The 19676-nt window shown below is 36.1% G+C and overlaps 1 protein-coding gene, 1 long non-coding RNA gene and 1 pseudogene across 3 annotated transcripts in view; 1 reads left to right on the top strand and 2 right to left on the bottom strand.

Annotated features, from left to right (window-relative positions):
* Window positions 1-2029: 2029 nt before the first annotated feature.
* On the bottom strand, window positions 2030-3226 carry LOC107572164 (uncharacterized). Of its 2 annotated transcripts, none has more exons than XR_001607291.1 (3): window positions 3184-3226; window positions 2214-2331; window positions 2030-2125 (listed from the first exon to the last, which is right to left on the bottom strand). It is a non-coding gene; the product is annotated as an uncharacterized lncRNA (long non-coding RNA). The 2 variants fall into 2 exon arrangements; XR_001607290.1 differs by having other exon boundaries at window positions 2245-2331.
* Window positions 3227-3534: 308 nt separating this feature from the next.
* Window positions 3535-8754, top strand: LOC107572157 (protein-glutamine gamma-glutamyltransferase K-like; annotated as a pseudogene).
* Window positions 8755-9221: 467 nt separating this feature from the next.
* Window positions 9222-19676, bottom strand: part of LOC107572163 (G-protein-signaling modulator 2-like) — a 29498-nt gene continuing 19043 nt past the window's right edge. Inside the window, exons 6-14 of the mRNA XM_016258572.1 lie at window positions 19509-19624; window positions 18675-18830; window positions 18489-18597; window positions 15145-15283; window positions 13704-13780; window positions 13339-13524; window positions 13064-13223; window positions 9890-10116; window positions 9222-9804 (exon numbers count right to left, since the gene is read on the bottom strand). Coding sequence (XP_016114058.1) covers window positions 9631-9804; window positions 9890-10116; window positions 13064-13223; window positions 13339-13524; window positions 13704-13780; window positions 15145-15283; window positions 18489-18597; window positions 18675-18830; window positions 19509-19624 — 1344 coding nt within the window. The 3' untranslated portion in view covers window positions 9222-9630. The remainder of the gene's footprint in view (window positions 9805-9889; window positions 10117-13063; window positions 13224-13338; window positions 13525-13703; window positions 13781-15144; window positions 15284-18488; window positions 18598-18674; window positions 18831-19508; window positions 19625-19676) is intronic.

Raw genomic sequence — 19676 nt, 5'->3', positions numbered from 1 at the left:
TCACAGACTGTAAGTACGTCTTCATATTTAAAGAATTTGCCACTGATGATTCAAACACGAGTTTTGAGCAGTGTAGAGTAGCGCTTGTAGTTTGTCATTTCTCCGATCACAAATGCAGACATGGTTTTATGTTTACGCGGCGCGATGCAACGCAACCTGTAAAAAGACAGTATAAGTCATTATAATCAGTAATTATGTAATGGGTTTTATTGGTTTCGTCTCGTCGCACCGGGACACAACATCACAGTATGGTAGGGGCGTAACATTTCCGTCACACGCTTGAGGTATTCGGCCAATCACAACGCACTGGATAGCTGGCCAATCACAGCACACCTCGCTTTTCAGACCGATGAGCTTTGTAAAAATTGAGGCGTTTCAGAAAGGCGGGGCATAGAGGAGAAACAATAATGTACAGTATGTGGAAAATTATGTGTTTTTTTAACCTTAAACTGCATAAACACATTTCATTACACCAAATACACAAAATAATGTTCTTTTTAGCAACATCATATGACCCCTTTAAATGTATTTAAATAAAAATTACATTAGATTTTTTTTTCAAAGGCTTTTCAAAATACATAAATCACTTCACCTCGTTCGCTCCTTTCTGATATAGTGCACTCAACTGCCATACACTATAGTGATTAGTGAATGAGTGATCGAGTGAGCGATTTCGGACACAGCTCTTGTCTTTCATAAAGGCCGAAGAAAGCGATCTTGGACTTAAAAAGGTTGGTGACTACTGCTGTATACTAGCTATACAACCGTATACTGTTTCAGGAATGACAAACGCGAGTGTAAAAAATTATGCGAGTGCATCCTCTAAATTGTTCGGTGAGTCATTGCTATGATTGGCAGTGATGGAACAAACTATCTGACAAGCCGATAATACATATTTTAAATACATGTATCTGAAATATTACCCATCCCTGGTGGTAGGTTGCCAGGTTGAGGTCACAAATGGTTTGAGGTTTGTATGTTTCGATTGTGTGAATAGGATGCGTTTCATACAAGATTTGGCAACTGGACATCCTTGGAATAATATATTGATGTGATTATTTATATAATGAGGTTTGGTCCATACAAATTACAGGAGTTTCCTGGGAGAAATAGCAAAATGGGAGGGGGGCAGGAGATGGGTGTGAAGTATGGGAGACTCCCGGGAAAAAAATTTAATGTTGACACGTATGATCACCACCACGGGTGTGCATTATTTCTAATAATTAAATGGCCTGTCGTCAATTTTTCCTTACATATGAAATGGTCTGACATCTTAATCTACCGCTGATTAAGTTCATCCAGGTGAATGAAATGCATTCAATGCATTGTACTGAATTCCTGAGAAAGAGACTGAGGTCTTGGTCTGAATATAAGCATCCTGTCTGCACAGAAATGTCTGAATCCAGTTCAGATCATGGTAGTAGGAAGAATGAAAGAACTTCATGCATCTCAAGATTCAAAAATCTTGTTAAATGAGAAGAGAAATCGTCTTGTAGGATCTGATTTTCAACAAGGCATTGATTCATGAGTAAGACTTCAGTAAGGGTTGCAAGGTCATAAAATAGTTTTCTGGCTTCATAAAGAACAGGTCATTCAGGATTGGTCTGAAGGGGTCTTGTTTCTGATGATAAGATGACTCTCTGCTCATCTATCCGTTTGGCCTGGGAGCGAAGGATGAGGCTGAAGAAGTCTTCATCTGGGACTGTAGGGCCTCTGGTGTACAAGCCAAAAGCAGCTATTGAACATACCCTTTCAAAAATAGATAGATAGATAGATAGATAGATAGATAGATAGATAGATAGATAGATAGATAGATAGATAGATAGATAGATAGATAGATAGATAGATATAGAATACTAAATTAATGAATACTGGCCAGATTTGAAACAGATTCTATACTTTTTGTCTAGTCGGACCAGAATGACTAAACACACTATAGTTATGTCATATCAATTTGCTAAAGCCCTTGTGGAGCCATTGTTGTAAAAAATGTGCTAGATTGATGACTTATGGATGATTTTGGGTCATTTTGATTTAATTAGTCATATTAAAGGCTATTTCTCCTTATTTTCTCATATGACTTCTGGGTGGAGCATGAGGTTCAGGTCAGGGATGATCAGCAATTCTGTTATCCAAAAAAAAAAAGAAAATCATGACATACTTGACAATGGCTTCTATAATATAGTTGATAAATCAAATCCAAAGGTACATACTGATTTGAAGTTACAAAATCATATTCCATACTTCCACTTGTCAAGAAAGAGACATCTCTTATCATCAATGCAGGGGCCGCTGCTTGTATTTACAGGGCCTGAAGCTACTTTTTATCTTCTGTCAGGGAAAAGGAAAAAAGAAATTAAAGAATAAAACATAACAATTTAACAGTTTTTATTTTCATAAATTCTCTTGCATGTGAATTTCTATACTCTGCTTTCTCTATGTTCTCAGCTTTTCAATTTTTTGAGTCATTCTATTTAATAACTGACTAACAGTCATATATCAAATAGTCGTCCTTGTTCTGACAATCATGAGAATAAATGTAAGAATAATGGACTCTTAACTATACTGCAATTTAATTTTATATATTCATGCACTATTACTGTATGCATCAGAGCTAATTTTGCAAATAAATAAGATTTTCGGCATTGCATAAAATGCATAAATCATTGTACTGCTCTCTTAATATAACAAGAACAAAAAACGGGGTCATTAAAAAATTATACAGACATTGCTTACAGAATGTTTCTAATAAAATAACATATACTGCAATTCTGCAACGAATATATATACTGCAATTCAATATATACTGTAAGAATGAATAAATCAAAATGAGAATATATATATACATATATACATATAGTTTTATTACTATTGTCTACATCTTATTTGCATTGATCGCGTCCGTTGTAGACAAGGTATTAGTCTGTAAAATGACTAGAAAATTACTCTGTCTGAAGTTGAAAGGTTCAGAACAATTAAACTAAGATGTTAATTTGTCCCACTAATTCTCTAAAAGAGACCATTACAATTAACATGTGTGACTCAAAATCCTTTAATCCCTTTCTTAAGAGGACAATTATTCACACTCTTCAGCTATGAGCTGTGGATGGGGTGGAGATGTATCCCGTCTGCTGTAGAGACTAACAACAGTACGAGCAACAAGCTGGTTAAAGCAGGACTTACTGTTCACTTGCTGCAGCACGTTGAGTTTTCGGTTCAGTTTCTCTTGAACAGACAAGGACAAAATCCATGTAAGTAATCATCTCAGACATTGTTTGAAACTTATTATTAAGTCTTTCCTTTTCAGGTATGATTGTATAGTTTAAATAGTTAAAGATTTTGGCCTGGTAATTTTGGGAACAGCCTGATATTCTCATGTTAGGATATGTTTTTGCTGTCCAGTAATTGCAGCTTAAAATGAAACTGGGAATCTGATTTCTAAGAACAAAAAGACCTTATTTATGAATTATTAACCATCTACTGACCAATTACAGATCACACTCATGTCTCTCATTTCTTTCTTTTTTGCCCAGCATGCCTTTTGTATTCAACCCATACAAAAACCTCTGCACTGTTGGCCGTTTCCCAGCCATTAAACTGCAGGAGGACGACTGCAGGAAAGCAGCATGCTACACACCGATTCACACCAACCCTTGCGTTAACCCACGCACAAGCTCTTGTGTCAAACTTAATGTTAACCCCTGTACCAACCCTTGCTCTAAACCTTATGTAAACCCTTGCGTTAACCCATGCACTAACCCTTATGCTTACCCATATGTTAACCCTTGCGTTAACCCATGTGCTGCTCCATACGCTAATCCTTGTGACTTTGTCACTCCATGCCATGATTATGAGAAAAAGGAAGTTGTCGTCACGAAATATGTGGATGACTGTACAAGCACGCAAGTCTGTGGAGTAGAGAGTAAGAGTCTTTGTGTTTTCTTTATCTTTGTCCTGCAATGCATGATGGGAAATGTGTTATTCTTACTCGTTATAACTCAATGAATGATTTGTTTGATAACTAATTACCTGTTTTCTGCTTTTTTCATTTTCTCAGATGCTGTTCTCCGGGTGTGTAAAGTAGACCTTCTCAAATGCAGGACCGGACAGAATCGTCAGGAGCATCACACACATTGTTTCCTTGATGATCATCTCATCGTCCGCAGAGGACAGTGTTTCAACATGTGGGTTGATCTGTGCCGTCCTTTCAATCCCAGTTGTGACAAGCTTCACCTGGAGCTCAAACTAGGTTAGTTTCGATATGACCCAAGACAATAGCAGATATACTGTATCTACTTATGTTGAGGAGGAACATGTGAGGAGCTGAACCAGCATTTCTACCATCACTGGAATCTCTTTTTCTTTTGTATGTTTAACAGGTCACATCCCATCCATCCGGGACGGCACTTATGTGATCGTTCCAATAGTGCAAGAATTCAAGAAAGGTTCCTGGGGGGCAAAAATTGTGGAACAAGGCCAAAACCGAATCAAACTGTGTGTGCACTCTGTTCCGACTGCTTGCGTTGGACGATACCAGCTCAGTGTCATGACACACTGTCCAGGAGGCAGATTCACTTTACCTTATGTTCCTGAAAATGACATTTACATGCTGTTCAACCCCTGGTGTAAAGGTACGTGTTTCATTATACTTTTAAAATCATCATGAACCTGAATATATATTTAAAGTCCAATGTTCTCTTTATCAGATGACTGTGTGTACCTGAGTGATGAGGCGGAGAGAGTTGAGTATGTGCTGAATGACATGGGCAGAATCTACTATGGAACTAAGCAGCAGATTGCCTGCAAAACATGGAACTTTAGTCAAGTAAGAGCCAAACTTTCACTCATATATTACAAAAGTGTCTACTGTTAACTCATGTGTATGTCAGAGAGATGCTGTTAATCCACTGACTAAAGTGGGAGTTGTCCTAAATCATGTGGGAGTGGGTCACAGGAAAACGGCAGAAACGACAAAACTGTTCTTTTTCTAGTGTGTAATCCTATAAGCAGGTGCGCATTCACGACCAAAATAAAAAATTGTGCTGTGTAAATAAGTTCAGACCGCTCATTTGCGTACCAACATGGTTCACTGCAAGTGACATAACTGTGACGACTACTCCAAGTTGGTCTATACCAGGGTTCCTCAAATCTTGCCCTGTAGGGCCAATGCGCTGCAGAGTTTAGCTCCAACTCTGATCAAACTCAGCTACCTGTGATTTTCTCAAGATCCTGAAGACATTGATTAGCATGCTCAGGTGTGTTTGATTAGGGTTAACTAAATAAAAAATAAAAGCCAAAATAAAAGCTTACTGATTTTAAGTTTGAAAATGATGAAAATTCATATTTAAAAAGTAAATATTAGCATTTTATTTTTAGGTTTACTGTAAAATAATTGTATTTTTATTAGGGCTGTCAGTTGATTAAAATTTTTGATCTAATTCATTACAGGGTGCTGCGATTAATTAATCGCAAACTAAATTTGGCTGTGAAAATACCCCCAAAAGATCATTTAAATCTATTATTGTGTTAAATGTTTAGGCTACAATGGTCTAACATAAAGTATGGAACATAAAAGAAGATAATTTGAGAAACATCTCAGAATTTTTTGTTCATGCAATGAAAGTCACTAGAACAGCTTAGTTATACAAAATACCTTATTTTATGTTGCGCAAAAGAAAGTAAGTCATTCAGGTTTGAAACAACATGAGGGCGAGTAGCTAAATGATGATAGCATTTATAGCAACTATTCCTGTGTTAAAATATTTTAATCGCATTATTTTTTCATAACTAATTAAGTTAACGCGTTAAACCGACAGCCCTAATTTTAATTTAATGCGCCCTTTTTATTTTAGAATATAATATTACACTTTAGTATTTTGCTTATTATTTTTAACTAAATAAATAAGTTGCAATAATATTATTATCGCTATTATTATTATTTTTTTAATATAGTTATATTTAACGGGTCACACTATGTGCATTGTGAGGACCAAACCAAATATCCAGGTGCTCTAATGAGAACCAGGCTGAAAAACTTATGTGAACCCCTGCCTATAAGTAACAAGGGTGTGCATCAAAAGTGCTGGAACCTATTGGGGTTGCTGCTGGAAATGTTTTTCACATCCCATTTCTGATCCCATCTGAGATACAATAAGCTCTACTGTATATATAAGTATATATAAGCTCTACTGTATAACTTTTTTATGCACAAGATAGCATGACAAATTTTTCAATTTCCAACTTCCTCACTCCTCTGTCTGATTCTTAGTTTGAGAAGGGAATCTTGCCTGCATGTATGTATGTGTTGGAGAAGAGCTGTACACCTTGCTCAGGGTGGGGAAGCCCCATCAACATTTCCAGAGTGGTGTCTGACATGGTGAGTCTTCATTTCCTTCTTATCAACACCCTGATTTCATGTTGGAAAGCCTTTAAAATGGTCAGATTTGTTCTCTGCTGAGTATGATACTTCTGCATGAAGTTTGCGGCATTTAAAATAAAATAGTTTTGATCATCTCTCCTTATCAGGTTATTGCTAACAAAGACTGTGGTGTGTTGGTGGGTAACTGGTCAAACTGCTATGGTGATGGAACTGCTCCTACATCGTGGTGCAGCAGCAGTGCCATCCTGAAACAGTACTATAAATGTGGAGGAAAACCTGTCAAATATGGACAGAGCTTGGCCTTTGCTGGAGTCACCAACACACGTAAGAGTTTCCGCAGACTGGACGAGCAGAAAAAGTTTTGAGAAAGTGATTATAGATGTAATGCACTTATATTCTTCTTCACTTTCTTGTAGTGATGAGGTGTTTGGGCATTCCTGCTCGTCCAGTTTCAAACTTCTGTTCTGCTCATGACACTGATGTTTGTTTGACAACTGATGTCTATTTGGATGAGAAATTTCAGCTGATCGATCACATGAACCGTGATTCAATCTGGTAAGCATTATTAACAATCCAGATGTCATCAAGATTTCCTCTAAATGTCCATGAAGTGTTTCTAGTTCTTTCTTCTCTTCCATGTAGGAACTACCATGTGTGGAATGAGGCCTGGATGACTCGGTCAGATCTGCCATCTGGTTTTGGAGGTTGGCAAGTGGTTGATTCCACTCCTCAACTGACCAGCCAGGGCTTCTTCCGCTGCGGCCCCACCTCTGTTGCTGCTATTCGCAGTGGACAGACCTTCCTGAAGCATGATGTGCCCTTCCTTTTCGCCGAAGTGAGTTATTTCCTATAATTTACCATTGTGTCATACAGTGATTATAATGACATATGACTTATGATTCCTTTTGTGTCTCTAGGTGAACAATGATAAGGTTTACTGGCAGCGGAGATGTGATGGGACCTTTGGTGTTGTTCATACTGAGAAGGATGTAGTAGGTCACTGCATCAGTACCAAAGCTGTTGGCTCAGATCAACGTGTAGACATCACAAATCTCTTACAAACACCCACTTGGTAAAAACCACATGCATTTCTCTTAAAACTTCTGGTCCAGCCCTCAACACTTTGTTTGAACCATGGTGCTTATAGAAATAATGAAGTTTGGTGTCTCTCCTGTGATTCATCTCCATGTACATTTTACTCTTTCTTTCATTGATTAGGTTCTTCTGAGAAGAGCACTGCTTTGGAAACAGCCCTTCGTCATGGGTTGAGAAGATGCACATACCCACTGCCCTGTGCTGAGGATGTTGTCTGTGAAGTCAGCCTGAAAGAGGACGGACCATGTGTGGGCAAGGATGCCGTGCTTTGCATCAATCTAAAAAACAAATGCAGCTCACCTCGTAGCGTCACCCTCTACAGCCAGGCTGCAGCCATGTACTACACCGGAGTCAGAAAGACCTTCCTGAAGAGAGACCAGACATGCATCGAGCTCAAGCCCTCTGAATGTGAGAAATCTTAAAGTTTTAAATGATAAAGCTGAATGTAAGAAATGATAAAGAGTTGCAATAGATGAGACCCACACAGTTGGCATAATGCAGCTTATGGGTAAAGAGACTAGTCATGAAATCATAAGTATTCATTCAGTGTTTGTCATTTTCCCCACAATAGGCAAACCTCTGGAATGGACCCTGAGTTGTGACGAGTATAAGGAACACCTGGTGGATCACACCTCACTGATGCTCAACCTCTTTGGACACGTGGCTCAGACTAAGCAGGTTTTGGCCACCCAGTACAGCTTCAGACTGCGCACACCAGATCTCGTTATCGCTGTGAGTTTAAGGTTACAGTTCAACTGCTTAATCCTTTGATTGGTTGAAATCGTTAAGTGCTAAATTGTGTCTTGTGTGTGGTTCTTCTCAGCCTGTATGTGATGCTGTCTTGGGTCAAGAAGTGCCAGTCAAAATCACTTTCCAGAATCCACTGCCTTGTGTCCTGAAGAACACTGTATTCCGCTTTGTGGGACTTGGACTGCAGCATGCCAGAGTTGTCAACTATGGGTAAAATTAATTTCATTAATTCTTTATTTAAATAATAAATTAATTTTGCATTATACTGAATTTGTTACTAAACAGTGATTATTTAATAAAAAAAAAAAGTGTCAAATATAATAATCACAGTAGTATTAAATAAGCTTTCTTTCTTTCACAGTGACATTGCAGGGCATGCTACAGTGTGCCTGACGGAGAAGTTTATTCCCAAGTGTCACGGCCCACAGAAACTTCTGGCCTCATTTGATTGTCCTCAGCTCACTCAGGTGCATGGATTCACCAACATTGTTGTCAAACAGCACCGTTAAACCAATCAAATAACCAAAACAGATGACACGTCATGGCTCCATTGAATAGAAAGCGCTCACACTGAATTGATTTGCAGTTAGATAACAGCTGTTAGTTTCTCTTTACCTACAAGCTGTAAACATTAAACTTCTCACAATGCATTGAATCATGATGTAGGACAACTGCACTAATGCTTTATACAAGACAATGTTGTCTTTTCATCTTTTCTGATTTTTTAGTAGTCTTTTGGGAATTGGCATTTATGAGTTTGAAAGATTATAAATGTAATTCTGAATAGCCATTAACCTTGTTGCTCATGTAGTCCTGTGTAGCTTCAAATTAAATATTTCCAGCATGCTAAACTGTGTCAGTTTGTGATATTGAGAGGGATCTATTTAAATGAGGCTTTATTCCTCTTGTTGTTTAAAATTAGTAATACATTCTTGACATATCATTTCCAGAACAGAATTTTATATTCACATAAATCCAAACTTTTGCAGACTGCTTGTTTCTGAGCAGAAAAAGATAACAAAACATTTCAAGTCAAAGAAAGAATCAAAATAGAACTGATATACTACATTTAGTGTATATAAAATGGTCTGACATCCTAATCTACCGCTGATTAAGTCCATCCAGTTATCCAGGTGAATGAAACGCATTCAGTGCATAGTACTGAATCCCTGAGAAAGAGACTGTGGTCTTGGTCTTTTCTGCATAGAAACATCTGAATCCAGTTCAGATCATGGTAGTAGGAAGAATGAAAGAACTTCATGCATCTCAAGATTCAAAAATCCTGTTAAGTGAGAAGAGAAATCATCTTGTAGGATCTGATTTTCAACAAGGCATTGATTCATGAGTAAGACTTCAGTAAGGGTTGCAAGGTCCTAAAATATTATTCTGGCTTCATAAAGAACAGGTCATTCAGGATTGGTCTGAAGGGGTCTAGTTTCTGATGATAAGATGACTCTCTGCTCATCTATCCGTTTGGCCTGGGAGCGAAGGATGAGGCTGAAGAAGTCTTCGTCTGGGACTGTAGGGCCTCTGGTGGGAGGAGGTGGAGGAGCACATCTCTGATCATCCAGTCTGGATCCCTGTACAAGCCAAAAACAGCTATTGAACATACACTTTCAAAAAGAGTTAATGGTTCCATGGAGCCTAATAATAAACAACATTAACCTGGCACTTAATCAGCATGTCGAAGAAGTCTTCAGCTGGTTCTTTGTTATCGGCTGAGGCCATGAGTTTGCTGAGAACATCCTGGCTGTGGCGCTGGTCCAGCCGGAGACCCGGGAGACTGTCCACACTGGCCCGCTGCTCGTCAAGCCGACGGCTCTGTGAGCTGGCCAGCAGGTCTTGGAAATGGCCAGGCTGTGCCGAGGCCTCCGCTCCGAATGCGGAAATAGCTGAACAAGGTTAAAAACAGCACAATGTGGTCCATTTAAACATGGTTCAAAAGTTTGGGGTAGGTAAGAATTTTTTTTTACAGAAATAAATACTTTTATTCAGCAAGGAAACAAGAAATTGGTCAAATGGTCAAAAGTGACAGTAAAGCATTTAATAATAACAAAAAATTATATTTCAAATGTTATTTTTTTAACTATTTATCAACGAATCCTGAAAAAAATGTATCCCCATTTCCACAAAAATATTACTGTTTTCAATATTGATAATAAGAAATATTTCTTGAGCAGCAAATCAGCATATTAGAATAGTTCTGAAGGATCATGTGACACTGAAGACTGGCGTAATTCAGCTTTGCATCACAGGAATAAATTACAAATTAAAATATATTACAATAGAAAAGTTATTTTAAATTGTAATAATATTTTACAATATTAGTGTTTTTATTGTATTTTTGATCAAATAAATGCAACCTTGGTGAGTATAAGAGACTTCAAAAGCATTTTTTTTTTTTATATCTTTATTTTATTAAAACAAATGAAAAAATAAATAAATAAAATAAAATCACACACACACACACACACACACACACAGTCTGGTTGACTATCCTTGTAGGCACTCTCCATAGGCATAATGGCTTTTATACTGTACAAACTGTATTTTCTATCGCCCTACCAACCCTACCCCTTACAGGAAACTTTCTGCATTTTTACAATCTCAAAAAAACTCATTCTGTATGATTTATAAGCTTTTGTGACACAAGTCCCCATGAGTTGGAGTGTATTCAGGTTTAAGTCCCCACCAGTGTAGAAAAACCTGTATACACACACACACACACACACACACACACACAGTCTGGTTGACTATCCTTGTAGGCACTCTCCATAGGCATAATGGCTTTTATACTGTGCAAACTGTATTTTCTATCGCCCTACCACCCCTACCCCTTACAGGAAACTTTCTGCATTTTTACAATCTCAAAAAAACTCATTCTGTATGATTTATAAGCTTTTGTGACACAAGTCCCCATGAGTTGGAGTGTATTCAGGTTTAAGTCCCCACCAGTGTAGAAAAACCTGTACACAAACACGCATATAAAATATCACATACACATTTGTTTATGTGATATCAGGTTTTTCTACACTGGTGGGGACTTAAACCTGAATACACACCAACTCATAGGGACTTGTGTCACCGTGGGGACCTAAATTGAGGTCCCCATGGGTACAAAAGCTTATAAATCATACAGAATGAGTTTTTTTGAGATTGTAAAAATGCAGAAAGTTTCCTGTAAGGGGTAGGTTTAGGTGTAGGGTTGGTGTAGGCCGATAGAAAATACAGTTTGTACAGTATAAAACCATTACGCCTATGGAATGTCCCCATTTAGATAGCTAAGTAAACGTGTGTGTGTGTGTGTATACAGGTTTTTCTACACTGGTGGGGACTTAAACCTGAATACACACCAACTCATAGGGACTTGTGTCACCGTGGGGACCTAAATTGAGGTCCCCATGGGTACAAAAGCTTATAAATCACACAGAATTAGTTTTTTTGAAATTGTAAAAATGCAGAAAGTTTCCTGTAAGGGGTAGGTTTAGGTGTAGGGTTGGTGTAGGCCGATAGAAAATACAGTTTGTACAGTATAAAACCATTACGCCTATGGAATGTCCCCATTTAGATAGCTAAGTAAACGTGTGTGTGTGTGTGTGATGTTTTTTTATTTATTTTATTCTTTAATATGCAAAGTAGAAGGTTGACAGCCGCAAAAAAGGCACATTTTGGTTTATGTTTCTGATGCCTATTTGAAACATCAAGTATATTATAATTGGCTGTGATTTTGTCATGTGACAATCTAGTGTTCAGTGTTTACAAATTGCTTGTCACTGTATGCACTGCTATACACTGGTATAATTATTACAAACTAAAGGTGCGTTCACACTGTCATTGTCTGTTAGTTGCTAGTGGGTGTTTCTTATTTGCATAAAGTTCGTTTCTGCTCACATCGTTTCACTTCTGTACATTCAAATCACCTGCTCCTACTTTTCTGCTTTAAATCGCTGTCAGTGTGAATGCATCTTCAGTGATTTTGCACCTTCATGTACAAGTATAGTTTGGTGTATTCAGGTTTAAGTCCCCACCAGTGTAGAAAAACCTGTACACAAACACGCATATAAAATATCACATACACATTTGTTTATGTGATATCAGGTTTTTCTACACTGGTGGGGACTTAAACCTGAATACACACCAACTCATAGGGACTTGTGTCACCGTGGGGACCTAAATTGAGGTCCCCATGGGTACAAAAGCTTATAAATCACACAGAATTAGTTTTTTTGAAATTGTAAAAATGCAGAAAGTTTCCTGTAAGGGGTAGGTTTAGGTGTAGGGTTGGTGTAGGCCGATAGAAAATACAGTTTGTACAGTATAAAACCATTACACCTATGGAATGTCCCCATTTAGATAGCTAAGTAAACGTGTGTGTGTGTGTGTGTGTGTGTGTGATGTTTTTTTTCCATTTATTTTATTCTTTAATATGCAAAGTAGAAGGTTGACAGCCGCAAAAAAGGCACATTTTGGTTTATGTTTCTGATGCCTATTTGAAACATCAAGTATATTATAATTGGCTGTGATTTTGTCATGTGACAATCTAGTGTTCAGTGTTTACAAATTGCTTGTCACTGTATGCACTGCTATACACTGGTATAATTATTACAAACTAAAGGTGCGTTCACACTGTCATTGTCTGTTAGTTGCTAGTGGGTGTTTCTTATTTGCATAAAGTTCGTTTCTGCTCACATCGTTTCACTTCTGTACATTCAAATCACCTGCTCCTACTTTTCTGCTTTAAATCGCTGTCAGTGTGAATGCATCTTCAGTGATTTTGCACCTTCATGTACAAGTATAGTTTGCACAGGTCAGTTCAGTGAGGGAGGAAGGACGTCTCACGTTTCTTCAAGGCTACAGGTGGGGTTTCACAGGGAACTGAAGGGGCGGGAACACGGCTTAGGCCGTCCTGTAATGAGCACCTCTGGTCATCCATGCGGTTTCCTTGAAAACGGCTCAGAAGATCAAAAAAGCTGTCGTCACCTAGAGTGTCTGGGGTGTACTGTGGGAAAAGCCATTCAAGAAAATGTTAATAAATATTAATAAATATTTTATCATATTTAAACATTTAAAATGACAACTTGTTACGTGTCATTTAGAAAAGATTAGTATTTGACCGGTTTGTCCAGACGGGCTGAAGGTGGGCTGCTGCTGCTGTGGTTCTCAGCTGGTGGACTGGAGTTTGATCCATTCATCCTGTGTTTTTTGCTCCTGAAGCGATTGATGAAGAAAAGTTTAGAAGATGTCTTTGCTATGGATGATTTGGTTTGTTGAGGGGTTGTAGTCTCCTCACAGGTCTGGCCCTGGACAGATGAAGCATTGAACACATTTGTTACGCAAATGATTTGATATGCAGCATTATGAAGACCTAGTCTCTAGTCACTGACTTTTTTCCTAACAGAGAAAAGTCAAATTATCCAAGATCTTTGGAGTCAGCATTTAGCACACTAATAAAAGCACCACGGCGAATGTGTTGTCTCACCAGATTTTTGTCAGAGCTGAGTTTCATGAGCTCCATGTTCTCCATGCTGCGTCTCCGGCTTACTCTGGATCTTCCATCTACAAAACCAGAAAGAAGCAGGTACTGTGACTCTCATTCTGTAGATCAGTTGTGCTATGAGCAGTTATTGCTTATACCCTGATATGAGTGTCAATTTACTAGTATTTGTTGCTACCAAGCAAATCAATCATTTTAAATGTATATATGTTTATATGATCCAAAAAAATTTAAAGAACAGCACATAGAGGATATTCAAGCCAATTAATTGAAGTTTACACAAAATGTACAGCTTTTATCCAGTAGGTGGCACTATCACCAAATATATGGTACTCTCAAACTAAACTTTAATATGACAAATATGCCAAAATACAGCAAAACTGCATGCAGACCGATGAGCTTTGTAAAAATCGACGCGTTTCAGAAAGGCGGGGCATAGAGGAGAAACAATAATGTACAGTATGTGGAAAATAATGTGTTTTTTTTTACTTTAAACCACATAAACACATTTCATTACACCAAATACACAAAATAATGTTCTTTTTAGCAGCATCATATGACCCCTTTATTAAGGGAATGGCATTTTAACACTTGTATTGCAATTGTTTGCATTACAAGTTTTTAAATCTGATTTTTATTTTTAGTTTAATATCTAAGACCATTGTATTGCAGATTTCTGAAAATAATTTTTGCACCATAAGGTTTTTTAATATCTTTTTTTTGTATTATTTGATCATAAGACATTTTAACACTTTCACTGCAAATGTTTGAAAATATTTTTTGCATTACAAGATTTCTAAAATCAGATTTATTAAGTTATTTAATATAGTTAATATTCTAAGATGGCTTAAATGGGATTTTGTTTTCAATTTATTACATCTCTCAATATTAATATTAAAGCCCTATTTTTGGTATAAAAATACTTTGTGGTTTGTACTTATCACAACTATAATTTTATGTTTATACATTTTAGTGCTTTATTGTATTAACTTTATTATTTGTTTATTTATATTTCCTATATTAATTTTCATTACTGAATTTCATTTTGCATTTTTTTTTATTATTTAGTTGTTGTTTCTCCAGCCCTATATGTCATCATAAAAATATAAATACATCATAAATAATAATAAAAAAGTTTGTGTAACACTCTATTTTACAGTGTCCTTGTTACACATTACATATAATAAAAGAAAGTAATAAGAGAAGAGTAATAAGACAAAATTACGTGCAATAACCCTATAGTAAGTACATGTTGCTAAATAATATTACCAAGTACTTAAATAAATAATTACACTGTAACAAGGACACCATAAAATAAAGTGTAGCCAAACTTTGTGCACCTTTAAGGATTCTTGTTCAAATTTACATTCAACAGCATCTACCATTTGTGGTTTTAAAGTTTGAGGAAAGTTGTGTGTGCTGTTACCAGGCAGACTGCTGTCACCGGGCGGACTCTCGATGAAGGCAGAGCTATTAGAGTTTGAATTGTTCTGCTTCAGACCCAAAACTAACTGCAGATCAGATACATTCATTCGAGCCGTCAGCTCCCCACCATGGTCTCCAATCTGAGCAGCGCACACACACACAGGAAGGAAAAAACATTAGAAAACACACGCTCAATTCAATCATGAACACGCACATGAGGCCTGTTTAAGTCACATTTCACCTCAAAAATCAAAAGAAAGAAATAAGAATTTTTATTTTGCTTTCAAGTTATTTTTATAACAATTAAGCAGAAAAAATGATCATCTTCTTTCTTGCATTTCACCTCCGCTCTAGCTTGTTTCCTAATCTAATCTAGTGTTCTAATAAAGGTGACTTTGTATCCTTCATGTTCCTCTATTGTAACTAGCTTTGGACATATAGCATTTTCCCCAATTCTCAATATGGAAATGAGGGAAAAAAACGAAAACAAAAAAAAACTGTCTAATGCCACATAAGCAGAAAAGAATTTCGGTAACACTTTACTTGAAGGGGTGTGCATAAGACTGACATGACACCTTCATAATCATGACATGACACATGTCATGAATATGAAGGAGGTTTTATGCATGTTTATGACAACTGTCATTGAGTGTCATATGCTCAGTTATGTAATTTTTAATGCAAATATGACATTATTTGACCTAACCCTACCCCTACCCTTACCCCTAACCATTGCCCATAACAAAGACATCTCAAACAATGTCATCTTTGCATTAAAAATTACATAACTGAGCGAATGACACTTAATGACAGTTGTCATAAACATGCATAAAAAACCTTAATATTCATGACATGTGTCATGTCATGATTATGAAGGTGTCATGCCAGTCTTATGCACACCCCTTCAAGTAAAGTGTAACCAAAATAAGATAAGAATGGTTAGAATCTTCCTACGTGCAATTCTTGCAAAATTATTAAGGTACCAAAAATTTTATGAAAATAATTTTTTGCTTAAGAAAATGACAGTAGTATAATAGCTACAACAAATAAAATACTGTCAATTTTTAAATGAATCATTTTATTATCTTTTTTTAATGTAGCAATGCCATCCCAATTATTTATTTGAAAGTAAACTATAATAGATCATTAACGTTACTTATCCAGCATTAACAGTCATTTGAGAATTTCCAGCTGGAAAGTGATATTTGGCTAATTTGACATGGAAGAGAAGAAAAGAGAGGAGATGATGATTGAGGCATGCATTCGGATCAGAGAATTCTGTGCACGTCACTATCGACCTCGGAGCCAAGACAGCCACGAATTGGACCAGTGAAAGAAACAGACAGAGAAAGAAAGCTCAAAGGAGGAAATGAAAGGTCAAAGGGCAGAGCAAAGTGGTGTATGAAGCTGAAGAATGAATGAAAGCGTTATAAGAGAGGACACAGTTATGTGCATTACATGTGGCATGCTTTCCCTTTCAGGAAACCCACAGTTCTATGAAAACATCATATTTATATTTTTATATGTACTATGGCTAGTATTATATAGGGAAGGGATGGGAGGGTAGGTGTTTTTTTTTTTGAATATGCAATTTTTTTCATTATTGTAAAATATTGTAGTCTTTTTTTTTCTACACTGTAACATACATTGTGGCAAGTTTGGGCAGCCTTGTTACCAAACCTTAAAGCCATTTCATGTGTAACCTGCATGATGTGAAGTATTTTTCCTATATGTGACGTTTTAGGAATGTAATATTTTGTAGTGCATGTGTTTAATTTGCATGTTCAACCACTTGGCACATAGGCTATATGACATCTAATGTTTTTTAGATTTTTGTTTTCAGTTGTTACACCTCAAAATTATTTAAATAAAATTGTATCTCAATATGTGACCAAAGTGTATTATTATTATTAATATTATGTTGTCACTCTGCTGCCATCTAGTGTTTGATGCATAAATTACACAATATAAAGAGGGTTCCTCAAAGGCAAATCTTTGCTCTTTTCATACCTTTCTATACTTTGTTAAAAGATCATTAATGGTCAGAGCTCAAAACTTACATTTATTGGTAACACTTTACTTGAAGGGGTGTGCATAAGACTGACATGACACCTTCATAATCATGACATGACACATGTCATGAATATGAAGGAGGTTTTATGCATGTTTATGACAACTGTCATTGAGTGTCATATGCTCAGTTATGTAATTTTTAATGCAAATATGACATTATTTGACCTAACCCTACCCCTACCCTTACCCCTAACCATTGCCCATAACAAAGACATCTCAAACAATGTCATCTTTGCATTAAAAATTACATAACTGAGCGAATGACACTTAATGACAGTTGTCATAAACATGCATAAAAAACCTTAATATTCATGACATGTGTCATGTCATGATTATGAAGGTGTCATGTCAGTCTTATGCACACCCCTTCAAGTAAAGTGTAACCAGGATTTCAGAGGAAATTATTTAGAGATTTTAGTGGAATAACAATAATGAATCATTCACAATAAGATCAGGAACGTGCCTTAAGAAAATAAACCTGTTTAATTTTGATGTTGAATTGAATGTGTTTTTAATAAGTGTGTATTGTACAAACTTTCATTTATGCTGATTTCAATAAAAATTACTGTATCACTGTAATTAGAAACAGTAATTGGGAATAATGGGAACTTGATTTTTAGCACTGAGAATTTGGGGTGAAAAAGATCTTAATTGTCGTATAAATAATGTCATGATCTGAGTTACTATTGTTACCTAAAAGCCTAAAAAAAACATTTTTGTAACTCGAAATCAAATAAATATTAACTGAAATAAAATAAAATATTAAAAAAAAGGTATTCTTTTCTTTTTTTCTTGACTCATTTTCTTTTAGTTTTAAGTTAAATTACTAGAATTGCTAAAACTAAAAAATAAAACTTAATAAAAAAACTATATATACATAAATATTTATTAACCACAAAATATTGACCACAACTGCATAAAAAACTAATAATAAAAAAAAAATTTAAATTCCTAAAATTAAAATAAAAACAGAAAATATAAAAATAAAATTTAAATAAAAATATTAACAAAAACTATAATAGTAAAGTAAAGATACTAAAATAGCACTTGTTCTAATACGAAACATGTTAATAATCTTAAAATAAGCTTCATTTTCTTCATGTAAAGCATCGTTTCTTATTATTCTTTTTTATTTTTATTTTTGGCTTGGTTTTTTCTTGAGACTTTTCTTTTCTGTGAGATTCACCCGTGGGCTTTCCTGTGCTGGCAGGAAGTGTGTTGCTGTTATCTCGGTGCACTCACACACACACACACACACACACACACACACACCTCTTTGGAGATCTCCAGATGTTTTTCAGCGAAGCTCATGGCCTGCTCGTGGTTTCCCAGTGCGGTGTAGGCGTTTCCTAAACTCCAGCATGCCCTCCCTTCTCCGATCCTACACACACACACAGAGACAGAGTTAGACGTCAGGAAGAGTAGCAGCACAAACAGGAAGTGTCAGTGACAGTGTACCTGTCCTTGAGGTCCTGAGCTATGAGGAGATGTTTGAGGTGAGAGTCTATGGCTCTCTCATAGTCCTGCAGTAGCGTGTAGGTGTTGCCCAGACTGTAGCAGGCCTGAGCCTCCACGGCCCTGTCCTTCAGCTGCCGCGCCAACTGCAGCGTCCGCCTGCAGGAAAAACACACCAAAATCACATCATATGACTCCAGCTCATCTAACAGCAAAGTACAGAAGTACATGTTTTTTGGACACGTACCATGGTAAAATTCTTATTTTTAGGCATGAAATGTTGAGCCAAATTATTAGACGGATGGTTTCCCAAGGGAAAAAATAGCAATAAACATGGCTTATAATGGCTATGATATAATGTCTATATTAATGGAAATTAAATAAATAGGAAAGTGGAAAGTAAATGAATTATAATTTGTAAATTAATTATGATCAAATAAACAAAAATGTAAAAAAATCATCACAGTTGTTGCTGTTTTGCAAGGACAAAAATGGCTAAACATTACTTATAAGGGCTATAATATAATGTTTATAATAATACAAATTAAATGGGAAAGTAAATTAATTATAATGTGTAAATTAATTACAATAAATTCAAATAAAATAATTAATTAAAAAACATATCACTATTGCTTTGTTAATTTTCCTTGCTTTGGATATGAAGTTAAACTCAGAATAAAATATTTATCAAAAATAAATCAAATAAAAATATTCAATTGCTGTTGTTGCTTTGTTTGTATTCCTTGCTTTGTATATTATGTTAAAAAGTAAATAAAATAAAAAATTTAAAATTAAATAACAAAATGACATTAAAAATAAAATAAAAATCAAACTGACTTGTAATGTTCAGTTGCAGCTTCAAACTGTCCAAGGAATATGTATGCATTTCCAAGGTTGCAATATGCTCTCCGCTCTGCAGCTCGGTCTCCAAACTCCTTCGCAATAAGGAGACGCTATAAAAAACAAATATTATACATATATATATATATATATATATATATATAT

This window comes from Sinocyclocheilus grahami, unplaced genomic scaffold (genome assembly GCF_001515645.1).
Source record: "Sinocyclocheilus grahami isolate Dianchi unplaced genomic scaffold, SAMN03320097.WGS_v1.1 scaffold1708.1, whole genome shotgun sequence".
Classification (NCBI taxonomy): Eukaryota; Metazoa; Chordata; class Actinopteri; order Cypriniformes; family Cyprinidae; genus Sinocyclocheilus; species Sinocyclocheilus grahami.
The sequence above is the reverse complement of the archived record's forward strand: the minus strand, read 5'-3'. Positions and strand labels throughout refer to the sequence as shown.